The 17698-nt window shown below is 43.2% G+C and overlaps 1 protein-coding gene across 2 annotated transcripts in view; it reads left to right on the forward strand.

Moving 5' to 3' along the window:
- The first annotated feature begins 684 nt into the window (after positions 1 to 684).
- PDE10A (phosphodiesterase 10A) overlaps positions 685 to 17698 on the forward strand; it is a 190527-nt gene continuing 173513 nt past the window's right edge. For both annotated transcript variants that reach the window (XM_014951028.1, XM_014951029.1), the window contains exon 1: positions 685 to 1624. In XM_014951028.1, coding sequence (XP_014806514.1) covers positions 769 to 1624 — 856 coding nt within the window. In that variant the 5' untranslated portion in view covers positions 685 to 768. The remainder of the gene's footprint in view (positions 1625 to 17698) is intronic.

Raw genomic sequence — 17698 nt, forward strand, 5'->3', positions numbered from 1 at the left:
CCTCTCGGCGGCGGCTGGCGCCCAGGGCAGAGCGAGTTCGGGGCGAAAACGAAATACGTGGGGCGGGGGCTTCCAGCGCTGCCCTCGGCCCCGCTCCGTTCCGAGCCCGCCCTTGGGCTTCCTTTGGCCGGGCGTTCTCCCGGCGGCCGCCCCGCTGAGGGACGCCGTGGTGCGGCCCGCTGAGGCGCCGGGACGGGCGGCTGCGGCCGGGCTGGCGTGTCTCTCTCTTTCCCTGCGTTCCCTTTAGGTAACCGCTGTGCCGGAGCTCCTGTGTGCGCGCCTGGTAATGAGAGGCAGGGAGGCAGCCTGGGAAGCGCTGGCTCCGCCAGTGGGCGTTTTCTGGCGGCCGGGGCTGGTACTGGAAGCGGCACTGCAGTGATTTTATCTGCTTCTTTGCAGACGCGCACGCACGTACGGGGCAATATTTGCCTCGCTCGAAGAAAAATACAGGTTGTTGCCGTTTTCTTGCTTTGAATGCGAGGTGGGAGCATGAGGAAAAGCGGACTTTAAAAGGGGATCGGAACCGCTTGGCGGTCAGTAGCGCCCTGTCCCCTCTGGCCTAAAGGGGGAACGGAAATGTGAGGATTTTATGAGGGCGGGGTGCCGAGGAAATACTGCCCGGGGGTTGCTGGAGGGGAACGAAGGACCGAACCGCGGTTGCCCCTCGTTTGGCTCCGTCCTTTTTCGGCTTCCCCTTTCGCTTTACTCTAGTATCTCTCCTAGACGTCCTGCCTTAAACTACCGCGAAAGGGAGGGAAGAGCGGAAGCATGTCCAACCCGGAGAAGCGGATCTTATCCCGCCCCTCGGCCCCCCTGGCTGCAGCACCCGGGGAAAAGCCCGGCTCCGGCAGCCGCCCGCTCCACTCCCATGGCCAGAGCGGCGGAGGTGGAGGCAGCGGCGGGTCTCCTCCTCCTCCCCCCGCTCCTGGAGGCGGCTCGGCTGCCTGCAGCTCCCTCTCTCTCCTCCTAACAACCACCAGCAGCAGCAGGAGCCGCGCTGCAGGGACAGCCTCCTCCGCCGCCTCCGCCAGCATCGTCCCCAGAGCGGCAGCGGCTCCTTTCCTCGCTCCAATCCCCTCCTTTTCCTCCGCTTCTCCATCTTCTTTTTACTTCTTGCCGCCGCCTCCTCGTTTCCCCTCCTCGTCTTCCTTTAACCTCACAAGTCTCCAAGGGAGGGAAGGAGGAGGAGAGGCAGCGAGAGCGGCAGGAGGAGGAGGAGGAAGAGATGTTGGCGGAGCAGCAGCAGCAGCTCACTTGATCGCCCATCCAGGCGGCAGCGGCAGGAGGAGACTCTTCTGTTCTTCCTCCATCCAGGGCTTGCTGCTCCGTTCCGCAGCCGGCGGCCCCCGGCAGCACCACTCCCGGCTCCTCCTCTCCCCAGCCGCCTCTCGCCCGTGGTCCTGCAATTCCCTCGGTGCTGCAGCAGCAGCAGCAGCCCGCGGCGACGGGATCCGAGGAGGCGACGGCCCCGGCCCCGGCGGGAGCAGGACTCCTAGGCGGCAGCAGCGGCAGAGAGGCGCCTTCTTCTCCTTCTCGTCTCCCCTGCTCCTAGGGCCAGACATGGAAGATGGATCTAATTCTGCAAGCTGCTTTAGGAGGTTTACGGACTGTTTCTTTAACACAAGTAGGTACCGGAGCGCTGTGCCCGGCGGGTCGCGCGTGTCCCGGGGGGGGAGGCGAAGGGCTGTGTCCGAGGCTGGGTGCATGCCTTGAGGAAGGGGCATTTCTTTGTGAGTGGGGGGGAAGCGAAGACACAAAGGGGCCGTATACGTGGGGCGTGCGTGGACGCATGGAGGAGCGGCCGGGTGTGTATTGAGGATGCACGGACAAAGGGGATGCTCGATGCAACTGAGTGCTCTTTGTGGGAGCTGGCTGTTCACGCCTCGGGGATTTCGGCATCGTTCCGGGATCAGACAACTCTACGTGTATGTGTGTCAGCCTTTTATTTACTGAATGCTTAATTTGCTCAGGAATGATACGTAGGGAAATGGAGACTTTCCCCCCTACTTACTCGAAGTAGCGATAAGGAAGCATTATGGTATCGGAAAGGCGGCGGAGGACCGAAGAGAGTGAAACGTATCGCTTCTTTCTGCATCCCCTGTCAGATCCGCCACAGGCGGGCCAATTCCGTGCCTCTGATCCCTCTTTGATAGTGGGTACCTCCTTCCTTTCCCTCGCCGTGGCTCGTTGCAAGGCGGGCGAGAAGCCGGAGAGGAAACATGTGCTCCTTGCTGTGGGGGGCTGGCGGGGAGGGCGGAATAGAGAGGGCATTGAAGCGCTTCGCAGCGAGCCTCCGCCGCTGCCGGCGAAACCTTGGCCGGCTCCCCCCGAGCCCAAACGCGGGGGGAAGGCGCGGGGCCGCGCTCGCCCCGTGTCGGGAGGCGGGAGGGAGGCGAGAGCAGCCGCTCGGCCTCCCGGTACGGGGCTCGGTCGGTGCCCGCCCCGCGCTGGACGGGGGATCCCGGCGGCAGCGGGGGCCGCCGGCCGGCCCCATCGGCTGAGGCGGCTGGTGAGAGGGGGGTTCCGCGGGGCAGAAACTCCCCGCTGGCGGGGACGCGGCCCGGCTCCCCCTCCGGTGTCTCGCCCCGAGCCTGCCGCCGCCTTCCCCTCACCGAGGCGTTTCACCGACAGACCGCGCCCCGCCGGGTGGGCGCCCCTGCGGCTGCCGCGTCCTCGGAGCGGCCGGGGCTCCGGGCTGAAGCCGCCCGGGGTCGGGTTGCCCCTGCCCTCCCGCCGGCCCTCAGCTCCAGCGCCCCGCCGGGAGATGTGCTGGGGTCCGGTTCGGGCATGGGATTAATGCATTTCCAAGCGGAGCGTGTGGCAGGGTTGAAATAAATCTTTTTTTTTTTTCTATTTTTTTTTTATTTATTTTTTCCAGAAACTTTCTTTTTTTGGTCGCCTAATGTTTTGATGCCTAGGGTGATTGTGATCACCTGTGGTTATTTGTGTTAGGGTGTGTGTTTCTTTTTATTCTTCTTTTTGTGTCAATTTCTTGAAGCATAGATTTATGCCTTGAAGTCTCCCTAAACTTGTGCTTTAATCTGTTAGCATGCTAACATAAAAGGTGGCTTTTTGGATACAGGTGAATAGTACATAGTTCACACATGTATGTAATTTGGGGATGTGTCAGAAGATCTATAGAGATGTCAGCTGAAAGCTTATCATTTGCCTTATTGTCTTGCAGCTGTCTTTAGCACAATAGTCCGCAAGTGTGGTAGTACTTGTTCAGTTCTACGGTAGAGGTGAATAAAAATCTGCTGCATTGTCTTTTTCAAACTTTATTCAATAGTCGATTGTGGTAAAGAGCTACGTACTTGTTTAGTTTTGAGGCCTGAAGGGAAGCTCTTCCAGTTCTTATTTTCTCTGTGTTTAAGGGGAGTAGAATACTGCCGTACATGTGGTACAACTCTGACATCTTAAAATAAGTGGTCTTGGGAGCAAGGGACCGAGCCAGAGAATGTGTGTCATGTAGGGCAACTGCACGACACACATGGTTTATACTAGACCAAGAAAAAGATAACACAGAAAACATCTCTCTGTTCAAAACTCCATTTAAAAAGCAGCGGTGACTTCAACTTAAGCTATTTTATGACCACTTGAACGCAAGAAACCTGGTCATCTTTGACTGACTATGACCTCTGACTGAAGATTTTCCTGCTGGCAGGAAAGGAGCAGAGCAGTTCTTTCCCCTGCGAGTTTACTGACGTCTAAGAAGACATGCAGCCTCCCTTTCTGTGGAGACACTGTCTTTGACTATGACCTCTGACTGAAGATTTTCCTGCTGGCAGGAAAGGAGCAGAGCAGTTCTTTCCCCTGCGAGTTTACTGACGTCTAAGAAGACATGCAGCCTCCCTTTCTGTGGAGACACTTTTCTGTGTTCTGCAGCCTACTCTCATGAAACTTTCAAGAACTTAAATGTATGATATCTCTACTCCTCTTGAATGTTATTGAAACTGGCGAATGGGCTCAAAAGGTATTAGTGAGGTCAGCTGGGCAGACGTCCACATGCGTATATACATATGCATACGCTTCCCTCCCTCACTGAGCGATTGCATAAGTCTGATTTCCTTAGGAAACCAGGCTGAAAAAAGGAGTGGAGGGAAGTCAAACAAGATACTATTCAGTTCCAGTGCAGCTACTGCAAAGAGCACTTGTCCAACTGTTTGGAGTACTGTGTACAGTCCTGGTTACAGTGTGGCCGGAAGGCTATTATTGTTTTGAAGAGGATGAGGTCATGTAGAATAATGAAGATAATGTGCTGCATCTCATAGCTTTTGTTTCCTGAATTGCGTTTTCGATTCTAAATCATACATAACATACATAAATACACTGTTTGACTTTAAAGACAAAAAAGTCTAAACATTTTTACAGGGAAACTGAGGAGTTCTGCAGGGAAGAGAATTGAGATGAGCTTTTTGGAAGGGAGATGTAAAAAATGAGCTATTAGAATACTCAAGACTGGAAAACAATGAAATCGCCAGAGATGTATTCTTCTTTCTTCTCTGAGCTCTTTCAACTTGCATGCTCTGTGGTCAGAATTTTGTTAGAAGGTTCTTGATATTATTAAAATTTTAAGTTCTGCAATACTGTTTGTGCTGCATCCAGCTATTTTTAAGATTCCTAGTAAAGCACTGAATGGGATTGCAGAAGCTTATATCATAGAATCATAGAATGGTTTGGGTTGGAAGGGACCTTAAAAGATTATCTAGTTCCAACCCCTCTGCCATGGGCAGGGACACTTCTCACTAGAACAGGTTGCTCAAAGCCCCATCCAGCCTGGCCTTGAACACTTCCAGGGGTGGGTCATCCACAACTTCTCGGGGCAACCAGTTCCAGTCTCTCATCACCCTCACAGTAAAGAATTTCTTTCTGATATGTAATGTAAATCTGCCGTCTTCCAGTTTGATCCCATTGCCCCGTGTTCTATCGCTACATTTCCTGATAAAGAGTCCTTGCGCGTCATTCCTGTAGGCTCCCCCAATAACTTGAAAGCTGTTATAATGCCGCCTCGGAGCCTTCTCTTCTCCAGACTGAAGAACCGCAACTCTGTTGGACTGTATTCATAGGAGAGGTGCTCCAGCCCTCTGTGTCCTTCTTATGTTGGGGACCTCAGAGCTGGATGCAATACTTCAGGTAAGGTCAGTCTCACCCTCTCCAGGGGTGAGAGCAGAGCGGGAGCATCACCTCCCTCAACCTGTTGGCCTTGCTTCTTTTGATGCAGCCCAGGTTATGGTTGGCTTTCTGGGCTGCAAGCGCACGTTGTCTGCCCAGCTGGTATGTGTGCTTGGTGTTGCCCTGACCCACTTGGCCTTGTTCAACTTCATTAGCTTTGCCAGGGCTCACCTCTCAAGCTTGTCCAGGTCCCTCTGGATGGCATCCCCTCCAGTGTGTTGATTGCATCATGCATCTTGGTGTTGTTGGCAAACTTGCTGAGGATGTACTTAATTTCATTGTCCATGTCGCTGACCAAGATATTAAACAGCGCTGGTCCCAGTACCAACTGCTAAGGAACTCATTGCTGGTTTCTACTTGGACATTGAGCCATTGACCGCAACTCTTGGAGTGCAACATCCAGCCAATTTCTTATCCACTGAGTGGTCCATGCATCAAATATGTCTCCAATTTAGAGACAAGGTTATCATATGGGACAGTGTCAAATCCTTTGCAGGGGTCCAAGTAGATGATGTCAGTTGCTCTTCCATTATCTGCTAAGGCTCTAACCTCGTTGTAGAAGACCACCAAATTGTCAGGCACAATTTGCCTTTAGTGAAACCCTGCTGGTTGTCACTGATCACCTCCTTATTTTCCATGTTCCTCAGCATAGTTTTCAGGGGGCTTCATGGTATTGTCAGGCACAGAAGTGAGACCTGTAGTTCCCCAGGTCTTCCTTTTTAATGTTTTTGAAAACGGGCATTGTGTTCCCCTTTTCCAGTTTGTGGGGACTTCACTGGACTGCCACACCTTCCCATATATGATGGATAGTAGCTTAGCAACTTCATCTGCCTGTTCCCTCCTGTTCCCTTAGGAGCTGCGGATGCATCTCATCAGATCCCATGGATTTGTGTACCTTCAGGTTCCTTAGATGGTCTCGAACCTGATCTGAACTTTGTATGGTGTGTGCTGTTTTTCTTAACTGTTTGAAATCTGTAACGTGGTGCATAACACAGTGTTTTGAGAAACTTTTAGTATTTAACATGCTGGATCAATTCTCCGGTGGAGTTCTACCATTTTTAGGATAATGCAAGCTGCCAGGTGTTTCAGGTGTCTGTGAAATGCCTTACTTTCAGGGGACCATCCTGAGTTTCTTCTACACTCAAGGTCTCTCGAGCTGCACGTGTAGCATATTTAATCTGTGACCAGTGAGTCTACTCACAGTATAGGGGCTTTCTGCTTGTTTGAGATTTATCGGTATATTGGTATTTTATACGGTTACCTTTTATCTGCCTTTTTTTTTTTTCCTTTTTTTTTTTTTTGGTGGTGCAGCAAGTTTATCCTGCACATTTGTGTGATGGATGCTAAGACTTTCCAATTGAATAGTACTCTGAGAAAGAGTAGATGTAGTAAGATGTGTAGTTGTAGAAAAAAATAGCAAATAATGTTTCAATAAAGTTAAAAGTATTCCTGTTACCTGCACTAATGGGAAAGTTAATCTTGGCTTGACTCTCCTTTTTTTTTTTTTTTCCCTGATTTGTGTATTCATTAGTTGCAATCAGGATTTTGTAAGCCAAATGCTGATTTCAGCAATGAATCCCATGTGTAGAGGTGGACACGGTTTGGTTTTAAAATTAAATCATCCTTAAAATTTAGATGCTGATGTAGAAAATGGAATTGCCTCTGGTTTTCACTCCTGGGATTCTGGTTCCGCATTAATTGAAAGCAAAATTGTCACTAAAGCAGTATATAGTTATGGTAAGTGATGTCATTCAGCAGCTCCCATCAGGACTGGTGTTTCACAATACTGCATTTTGTCTTAACATACAGAACACCATGTATCCTGGTTTGAAGCACTGCCATTCTGTTTAGAGGGATTATGGACCAACACATAGGGCAGACAGCAAGGAATTGCATGGAAAGAGAATGGAAACGATGTGAGCAAAATCAGTGAAGAGTTGAAGGAGGGATTGTTTGTCCAAGTCAGATACTTTAACAAACGTTTGTTTATAAAACATGCAGTTTACACTGGAAATAACTAAACCTCTGTCGCTTTGACCCCTCAGCTCTGCTGCCCGTGTTTGCCTGATGGCTTGGGAGTACCTAGCTCTCATAGGCCTTGAGAAAGGAGGTGACGCCTTCACTGTTAACTCAGTAAGCTTGCTCTTCTCTAACATGGACTGTGGAAGGTGTGGTTATGCACGGTGGGGTAGCGTAGGTGAGTTGGGGCAGGGTCTCTATTTTGTCACTTCTGCTAGGAGAATGGCAGCTCATTCAAGGTTCTCACTCATGGTTGGCGGCTCCAGTGACCTGTTCATGTCCTTCCTTTTGCTCGTGTCTAAGCCATATTCATCAGCTGGATGTGATGAAAACCTGAAAGCATAAAGATGAGTTTTTATTTTGGCATATACACGACTTAGTGACATGATTTTGAAGCAGTCATGTAAACACTCATTTCCACTAGTGATCTAGAGCATGTACTTGGCTTACTTGCTTTTAAATCTTCTGTTGTACAGATCACTACCACAGTACCTTTGTGCAGTTTTAAGATTTTTGTGCTGTATTGTAATACAAATCACTTATACTCAACATTCTCTCAGTATTCTCAAATCATTAACTTAGTTTTACATTTGGAAAATAAGAATGACAGTGTCTCTGTGTGTGTATTTGTAACTTGGAAATGGCTTATGCAGCTTGTTGATCAGTGTTAACTTTGTCTGTGATTAAAATCATATTGCAGTTTGGTGAGACTAATATGAGCTAAATTTTTAAATGCTACTTAAAAAATATTTTAGTTTCAAGTCATGTTTAATACTTTAAAATTCAATGTTTTTTACAATATTTTAGTTTTTGCACTTTTGGCAATATTATCATATTCTAAAAGAAAGTGAAAATCATAAGTAAAAAAAATATATATGAAAAGAAAAGGATATTTGGGGGTTTTTGTTTTGCTTTTATACTCCCTCTGCTGGCTGTTTCAATTACAAGTACCTGTACTCAAAACTTTGTTACTAAATCTGCTCTTCCTTTACTGATTTATCAAATGAGCAGTAATGTATATTGATTTCAATCTGTGTTTAGAATACAAAAAAAAAGTCTATAATTGTTAAACGAAGAAACACTATTTGCAGGAATGGAAAATGTGATGCCTGTCTTATGGAGCAATGTTTTCATTTTTGTTATACCTTGTATTGATTTGAACTCTAAAAACGAATCTTTTGGTGCATGTGTCTCACTTTCACCAGTAAATATCACAGAAATAACAATTCATATTTTGTTCCAAAAGACTTAGTTATATATTCAATTTATTGCAATGAATTTACTGCCCAGGTTTGAAGAACAGGTGTGGCAAAACATAAATAATTATGCTATGTTTTTTTATGTTAAAAAAATATTTTCATCATTCACGACTTTGACTTACATCTATATAATTAGCTACAAGGCTGCACTCAAAATATTCTGCAAATGTAATGAATAATTTCTTAAATACTGGTTTTAGTACACTAGCATACATAGGGTTCATCCAAAATATTTATAGCACTCAAAAATTATAATTCTTAGGAACTTCAGAGATTACATACAAGGGTTGCTGTATATAGTATTGAAATGAAGCCATTGCATTCCCCATGGGTGTGTTAGGTTAAAATTGTTCAGTATTTCTTGTTGATATTTCTGCTAGAGATCCAGACTTTGCTATGTAATGTGTCCTGGCTTGTGCTGGTGTTTGACTCCTCGCTGTCAGAGTTTGAAGAGTGCCACCTACTGATTGACAGCTCCTTGCGGTACTTGGGTCCTTTGCCATCTGAAGGCTCTCACAGATCAGCCTCGCTTATCTTGTGGGATGTGACTTGATGTGCTTGAACTTGGCAACTGTGTCCAATCAAGCTTCAGCTTTGACGTCTTCTATTAAATGATGCTATTTTTTCTTTGTGATTTGCTTCAAGGTGAGGAAACAGGATTTTATTCCTGGGAAGTGGGCTTCCTCCCACTGCCCCCTGTACCCTTTCTAAAAGCTTGTGGGATTTCAGTGGTTTCATCATCACTCTTGTCAACGTACCCTTTCTAAAAGCTTGTGGGAAAGCAGTGTATTTCAGTGGTTTCATCATCACTCTTGTCAAGCTGTCATAATTAGTGTGGGAGGAACCAGCCTGCCTGATGTTTATAGAAGACTTTGGCTTCTGTTATGCCAGACAACGTACTAATGTGTTGCACACTCGAATGAGACAGTTCAAAAGGCAGGTAACAGACTTGCAATCATGACTTTATTAAATGAACATTCCAAGATACTCATGATGTGTTTATTTTTGTAGGGGAGAAGGACAGTCTGGTTAACAAGTAACAAACTTTTATGGTAAATTGATGAATTCATTTTTACTGTTAATGCACACCAAGAATGCTTTATTTCAACTTGGAAGTATGCTAACTATGTTCTTGGGGAAAAAGAAACTTGGCAAGAGTATGAATTAGTTCAAAAAGATGTATCATTTGCGTATTTACAAGGAACTCCTGTATTTTGGAGTTATTTTTATATATCTTCCCAGTGATTTATCACCACAGGAAACTTTCTTAATTCTGAGCTTCTAAGCACCTTATCATAGGTAGTGTTAAGAAGAAAAAATATTGTGTTTCCAAATTTCATATTAATTTGAAAAATACATTGATAGCAAGTTTTAGTCTGGATGAGTGAGCTTTTTAACAATAAAATGTTACATCATTAAGAGATGCCGAGTCTTATGGCTGAATAGGACTAGAATTGGGGTCTCTGTATAATTTGAAGTCTTTCCAAAGTAGTTCTGGCTTAAGAATACCGAAAGAGAAGGCCTTTAGATGTTACTCACTGCCTTTAGAGAGCTCATGCTCATTTCAGGGCTTTCTAATTAAAATTATAATAAAAAATGTCAACATAGAAGCAGCAGTAGTAATCTCACCTTCTTTGATGTTGGGACCCAAAGAAGAGATTGTCAGGGTCTGAGACCAGTTAATCCACCTTCCATCTGGAAACTGTGAAGATTTAATGCTTTCATTAGCACTTATTGATCTGATTCCTTGTTTCTGCATTATCAACCAACTCCTGTGCAGCTGCGCTGTACTTCTCTTCACAAAGTTTATTCAGCTGTTAATAATTCCAGCATTGTTCCTTCCTCTTATCTTTGCACTTGCAGCAAAAAGAAATCCCCTGATGTCAAGCCACAAATAGTTCCTAAAGGAAAGAAAACTTCTGCATCCAAAGTTCTAACAACTATGTACAGAAATCTCGCATCTCTAATCCTTCTGATCCATACATACCCAAAATAGAAGGTATTTCTAACTGCTGACAAGCATTGCCATATTCACCTTAAGAATACTATTTACTTTGCTTCATCTTATGGGGAGATTTCCTATTTGGCGGGGAAGATGCCACTTTCTTTACCCTAGATTTTTTAGTAGCATCTCTGCAACGTTGAGGTGTTGTGGTGGTTCAGAGAATAAGATGCTTAGCCTGAATTATGGCAGCTAAAAAAAGTTTAAAAAAAGTTTTAAAAAAATTATGTGCCTTAGTATTTCACTAATGATTTTTTTCCTTAACACATAGCAGTTAAGTTTATGATAACTCATTCTTTTACTTACACTGGTTTTTTTTGTGTTTATATTTTGGTTTTCTTTCATGCATATACAGATACCTTGGCAGCTTTTCCAGAGTGAACTTTTTTTTTGGAACGTAGCTCTGTCGGCTGTGCTTTGTTTGCATAGCTTTCTCTTTTTTTCAGTTGTACCTGTATTTTTGGCTTAATATTATTTCCTCCTTGCCCACCCATCAGCTTATTTTAGCTGATGTTTCCTTCTTGATTGTTGAATTGTGTTGATTTTGTTCCTTCCTGCAGTGGCCTTGTGTCTTACCCTGTCCTTTTTACAATGTTCTTATTTTCCCCGACTCCTTTGGTTGTGTGAAGGCACTACGCTGCTGTTAACTTTTCTGGTGTCGTTCACTTCAGCTATATTGTCTGTTTTTTACTTTTTATAAGACTAGATTTTGCATGGCAGTTTGAAAACTCTTGCTATGTGTTCTGTATTTGCAGTGACTCATTGTATTTCCTAATCTGCCACTGTCTGCCCAGCCCTAGTTGTGATGTCAGTAGAGATTTTTTTTTTCTTGCCTTTTTTTTAAGCAAACGTAGGACTGATGAAAGTTACTGTTTGATGTAACAGGAAGCTGAACTAATCTGTTCTCATAACAGGCACTGCCTTAGCTAATATGCTCAGCTTTCATCATGCCAGGGCCTCGTGTCTCATGCCTGTGAGCAAATCGCTTTTGTGTGGATGTGTCTCACTGATCCTGTTTCTTCAGACTTCAGTTTTCACCGGTAAAGACTCCTGAGACAGCTACCCTTGAGAAGCTGCTTTTTCATCAATCTTGAGTCTTAAACGTAGCTCTGTGGCCTTAAGTTCATGATTATGAATGCAAGAGGGTTTTGGGATTAGAGGTATCTTTTTGAGAAGTGCTTTCAAGAGGTCAGAGAGTATGGGTGACCTGCAGTCTTCAATGTTTATGGAACAGTGCATTCCCCTTACAACTTCTGGCCTAGCTCTCGTGGTGGCAGAGAGAACAGGATCATCTGGCATGTTGCAGGAACTTTCATTGGCTGTTTGTGGATAGGAATGTGCTTGTAGATAGCTTGTTTCTTTCAAACCTTTTTTTGACTTTCATTGGAGCTATATGTGGTCCTTAGACTTTTGAACTAAGCACAGAGAGGATGTGGGCTCGAGAATGGACAGGACTATGACTTAAGTTTGAGTGTGCTCCTTGGTGCAGTTTAGACTGATGCCCTACTGCCTGCATGTGTTGGGAGAGAGCAGGGAAGGGACTGTTCCCAAAAAGCAGCGGAAATGGTACTTGTCTCTTCTGACCTTGTGCAAGGAGAAGTTTAGCTTTGCAGACACAAGCTGTGTCATGCCCCTTTGTTGGTAGAGAACAGGCTCGAGGCTGTTTTATTTACCTGTTTAGAGACATAACCATATGGACCAGCAGAGGAATCTTTATACTGATCATGGCACTAGGGCAGACCCTGTTTCTACAGACCAGTTTCTCCTAGTGAATGAACCACAGGTTCTACAAAGTCCTGAATGAAAGATGTGTCCAGTGAATAACAGACCGTTGCTGGAGGACATGGCTTGCTGCCTCAGTGCAGTTACTTAGCTTGTCTGTCTTTGTTTCCTCAACTTGCTGCTTTTGGAAGGTTTCTTAAAAGTTCCGGCTAAAATGCGTAAGTGAATGTTCATAGAGGAATGAGAAGACACAAAGTTTGTCAGTTGACAAGGATGAATGAAGTGTGTGTGGTGATAGCACATATCTTACGTTAATGAAAAATGATGGAGGCTTATCCATCTATGGCTGAAGGGGTAGAAATCAGAAATAGAAAAAGGAGAACACTGGAATGGCAGGAGAAGTTTAACATTTTTATTGCTCAAGGGAATGTGATTACAGCAGAAGAAAATGTTCATCCTTATGGGGAGAGCTATTTATACACTCTGAGAGGTTTCCTTTGTGGTAGATGAAAGACTTGATATGTAAATATCTCCCAGCAAATCATCAAATTTTGAAGAAATCTTTTCACTAAAGTATAACATTTCACTGAAGTGTAAGATTACAGGTTTTTTAAGTGTGAGGATTATTTTTCTTTTTAACATCACAAATGCTTTCTTTCTGCTTAACTTCAATTTTTTTCCTCTTTTTAGTAATAACATAAGGATGCCCAGTGAATCGTGTATATACTTTATGCATGTACTTACAGATAAACTTTTAATTTATTTCTTCACGTTTTGTAGCTTAACGTTATCTTCACTGATTGGCAAACTGCTACTTGACAATCTCCAGTGTATGCTAGCTGGCCATGGCTTTTACCACAATTTTACTAGGTCACTCTGAAAGTTTTACTGTTCTACCACGTGTGTTTTTTCTTCCTCTTTTTTTTTTTCTTTTTTTCCTTTGGAAAGCTTTCTTTGTAATTTAATAACTTATCTACCTTGTTCCAGTTGTTTTTTTTTTTTCCTAACAGTTTATTAAAGCATAAATCTGGCTACATGTAGAGCACATGCCTCTTCTCTGTCTCTTAACGTGAATCCCCTTGGACGGCTCTAGCCACGGATATGTTGTGAGTACAGCTAACAGCACTGTGGCTGGTTACTTTGCTGATGGTGACCTTTCACTTGTCTGTGACAAGCCTTCCTTCTTGTTTACAAGATGATGTTGCAGTTGTTACCTTCTGATTTGACTGCAAGGCTAATTTTTTGTTTGTTTTTGTTCATTCAGCTGTGTGTACCTTTTAAAATATGTTGAACTACTCTCTTAGCACTTTGCAACATCTTGTTTCAACAACTTGTGTTTGAATCAAAGCAACTAGCCCTTCTGCTGTGCCAAGAAACACTTTTTTCCAAGCACTTGTAAGAGGAGGTTTTTGTTTTTCTTGTTTGACAACAATTCTTTTGGTGTTTATGGAGCTGAAGGGAGGAATGGTAAGGCAGCTGAAATCTGCTATATATATCAAAATTGAAAAGAGAACATGAGAACAGTTACTCAGTTATGTTGAGCAATATATTGAGTATATTGAGTATTGACATTTTTTTGCTAAAACATAAATTGGTAAGACTTAAGCTTTGTTTACATGTAGAAATGTCCTGTGCTTAACTTAACTTTGGAACTTAAAACTGAGTTGTCAAACTGTTTTGAAAGCCTGGATAAAGACTTTTCTATTGGCTTAAACTAACATAATTTTGGTATGTTTTTGGCCTGTCAGAGATGAGCTCTGGCAGCTGAGATGCCTGACCAATGCTCCTCTGCTCAAAGTCACTACCAGCTCAGCAGAGGTGTCAGAAGAGAGGCTCAAGCACCTTGTCTGGCCTTCCTAACCTGTGATAGATGCAGAGGTGAATGTCTGCTAATATATTGAGCTGTAGGCTGCTGTGATTGATGAAGAACTGCAAAAGTGACCCTGGGTCCTACTCATGTGCTGGTAGCCTCTAGAAGCAGGTTACAAGAGGCTGTTAGGAGCAATGAGGACATTAAACTGTTGCACCTATTTGCTTCATTCCCCTTTCTGTCTGTTAATGCTGGAACATGTCTGACCCCGAAGCAAGCTGCTTCAGGGAGCTTAGATGGTAGGTGCCTGTTGACACTCTCTGGTGTAGGGTAACTTCCTACTTACCCTGATTAACTGGTTAACTTCCTGAAGAAGTTCACTGTGGAGTCAGAGGATCACTAGTGCTGATGGGAAAACAAGCTACATCAGCTGAGAGCTTTTCGTCAGCAACTCATCTTAGATCAGCTTGGCTGTGCTTGACACAGTTACACCATAGTTTCACGGTCACTTGAAGTTCACATAAACTAACCCCCCTGTTTAAAGAAATGGCCTAATTCTTCCTCCTTAAGGCTGCTCTTTCCTGTATGTGTGTATTCCTCCCTTGTGTAGGCACGTTTGTGTGGCCTCATGGTGATCTAGATTGAGAAGCTGTTTTCAATTAAAACAGACCAGGATTACAAAGGGAGAAGATGCATGCCTTAAAGTGTTCATAAACTTCTGAAGTGCACGTTTAAAATGTGTTAAGGTAGAAGTGTCTTTCAGAGATGGGAAAATAGAATGACTTCTGTAATGTAGATTTCTGCCATTTTGGAAGTCAGCTTTATGAAGGTCTCTACTTGCATGCTTAGTGCTTTTTTGTGTTGGTGTTTGTTTTTTTTTCCACATGGACTTTGCTTTGCTTGCCCAGTATTTTACTCAGCCCAGAACGTGCATGATGTTGATGATAGCAAGTGTTACTTGGTATCTTCTTTTTTCTTAGCAAATCCTGAATCCTTCTAATTCTATAGTGAAGACTTTCCACAGAGTGTGGAATTTCTAGCTGTCTTACAAGCTTTTCTACTGGTAGTGGTTGCATGGAAAGTTTTGTGGGCATGTAATAATTTTTTTGTACTATGGGGCAGTGAATAGACTCTTGTCACTTGCGTATTACTGCAGATTGCGTATTACAGAAATATAAAAGAATATTCACTAGTTTTGTGTATGTCATTGGTTGGAGATAACGTGAAATAATATCTACCACCCTCCATGTGCTGGGTGAGCACAGACTAGTTCTCACAACAAACCTGGAAGTTTTCTAAACCAGGAGGTTGTCTAAAACTTACACAATATGGACACCTCTCTCATCTTTCCAAGCAGTTGAAGAAACCATTTCAAATTAGATGAGTGGCTTTGAAGTAGGAAAATGGCAGTGCCACAATGAGACTTTGTGACCTGGCTTCTAATCCTCTGCCAGACAACATTGCTTTAATAATCCAAGGAGAATGTTGCTTTAGCTTCCTGTGACTTAATTTGTTGTTATGTTTATCTTTTTTCTGTAAACAGCTCCCAGACACTGAGGATCTAGGAGCTTTGAATGAAAAACATAATGGTGCATCGTTCTCTTCAAGTCCAATGGTTAAACCAATTTAAATGTGCTTGTATTAAAACTGTGAAGCAAGGTAATGATTAGTTTTGATTAGACCTACTTCTGCTGCTGCCACTTTTCTAAGATACATTTTCATTGAGGGAAGAATTACTGTTTTAGCACATAGCATTGTGTTCATTGAGAAACCGTAAGAACAATAAAGACAGCAAGTTTACCTCACTAGTGTCAATGAGACTGGGGGGAGAAAAAAGGTGAAGACAGAAGAGAAGGTATCCTTCAGGTGCTTCTAGAGTGTATTTCCATTTCATAGTTTTCTGGGCACTTAGTTTTCTCCCTTACTTATTGATCTTGAATATTAGAATTTGCAGATGTTTTATTTCAAATTTTAATATGAATTTGCTCTGAGTTTCAGAACGTAGTTTCTTCATCCTATGTATTTACTGGTATGGTCTGGCCACGGCTAATTGTGCTGCAGTCAGTGCTGTTGCTTCAAGAGTGCGATATTAAGCCGTGCTGAGGGAGAACTGCAGTTTGGTAATTGATGTTTTTTGTAGATGTTTTCATAACTCAAACCTGTATATTTGCATCAGTTGGGAAATCTTTGTGAAACTATATCAGAGCTCTTGAACTTCAAAACAATTATTTTTTTGGGAGGTGGAGTATCAATAAAGGGTGAAAATAAGAAGAAATGGATTAGGATGTTTAAAATTGTACAGTGACTGTAAAGTAATGTATCTTTAGATGGTTAGTGATACCTTCCTATGTTGCTGTTCAGCATGCACACTGTCATTTATATGCAGGAGCATGGATAATGGGTGACTTCCATTCTTTTGCTGCGGAAGGTTATATGTGGTCCTTTACTTACTGGTGTCTTTTATATTGTTTGGCTGTCAAAATCTGCACGTAAAGGTTTAGTCCTTCAGTTTTATCAACTGATCAGCTGATGCACAGATCAGTAAACCTTTTGAATTCAGGCTTGAGATTATTTATTTAGTTTTTAGCAGTTTATTTTTATCCCACACTTGTTTGGTAATAATGAAAAAACCCCACAACATAGCTATGTATTTATGAATTGTTTTGGTAACACACTGTAATATGAATACTGTCCTCTTACTGCCATAAAGCTTTTTTTTTTTTTGAGCTATACATAATTTGGGTACCACCCAAAGTGCTGCTCTCCTGTCTCATATGTTTTCGTATTTTCAGCTGCTTTGCTTGCACGGCTCTTCTGCTGAAACATTGGTAATCTGCTCAACTCTGTACCTGTGACAGAGCAATTCAAATTAAGTAAGACAAAGACCAACAACCTCTAAACCCCGTGCAATGCAGTGGGCATTGGAACTGAAGTCTGGATGTTCCTACTACTTTTTCTTCTCTCTGCTTCTTCCACCCCTTTCTTTCTGCCTAGCTTTTGTGCTCCTTAGAACCTCTGCTATCTCCTAAGGTGGGCAGAGCTTCTGTTCTCTTTTAGCAGCCACTCATTCGTGTCTCCGTGGTCTTTCTAGCTGCTGGTTTTCATGAACTCGTCTGATACATGTATCGTTTAGTCAAATTTGGTTGCAATTAGTCATAAGGTCAAAATGTATTTATAGGGGCAAATTTTGTAGCTGAAAAGCCAGTAAAGCAATTGCATGTTTTATTTCTTTTGACCTTCTAAAGATTTGTTGGATTTTTGTTGTTCTTGCATCTTTATTTGTTCTCTCAATAGCATTGAGGTTCTGTTAATGATGGCTCTAATTTCTTTGGATTCCTAAAATTTTTTAATCTTTTATGCGCAAGGCAAAGATATGTAGCTTCTGGGGGAGAAGACAATGTTTTCAGTAGCTTCTTCCTTCTTAAGTGTAATTTACCAAGGGACTCTGCAATCGAGTCATCATGATGGGAAGTGCATCTCAACTGATGTAATGCATTTGTATTTCCTGGAAACAGAACAAAATTGCAGCTCCAGTCCATTTAATGCAAGATTTGTCATTGATTTCAGTTGCCATCATATTCACTCCTGTCATTTGATCTTTTTGTTGTAACAGGTTGTTCATGCCTTATGAATCCAGTTTCATGACATCAGTACCTCAAAGCAGTTTTGAAAGTTTTTATTCATGAAGAGTATTTTTACAAAATATTTTGAAAT

The sequence above is a fragment of the Calidris pugnax genome, unplaced genomic scaffold (assembly GCF_001431845.1).
Source record: "Calidris pugnax isolate Ruff unplaced genomic scaffold, ASM143184v1 scaffold24, whole genome shotgun sequence".
NCBI lineage: Eukaryota > Metazoa > Chordata > Aves > Charadriiformes > Scolopacidae > Calidris > Calidris pugnax.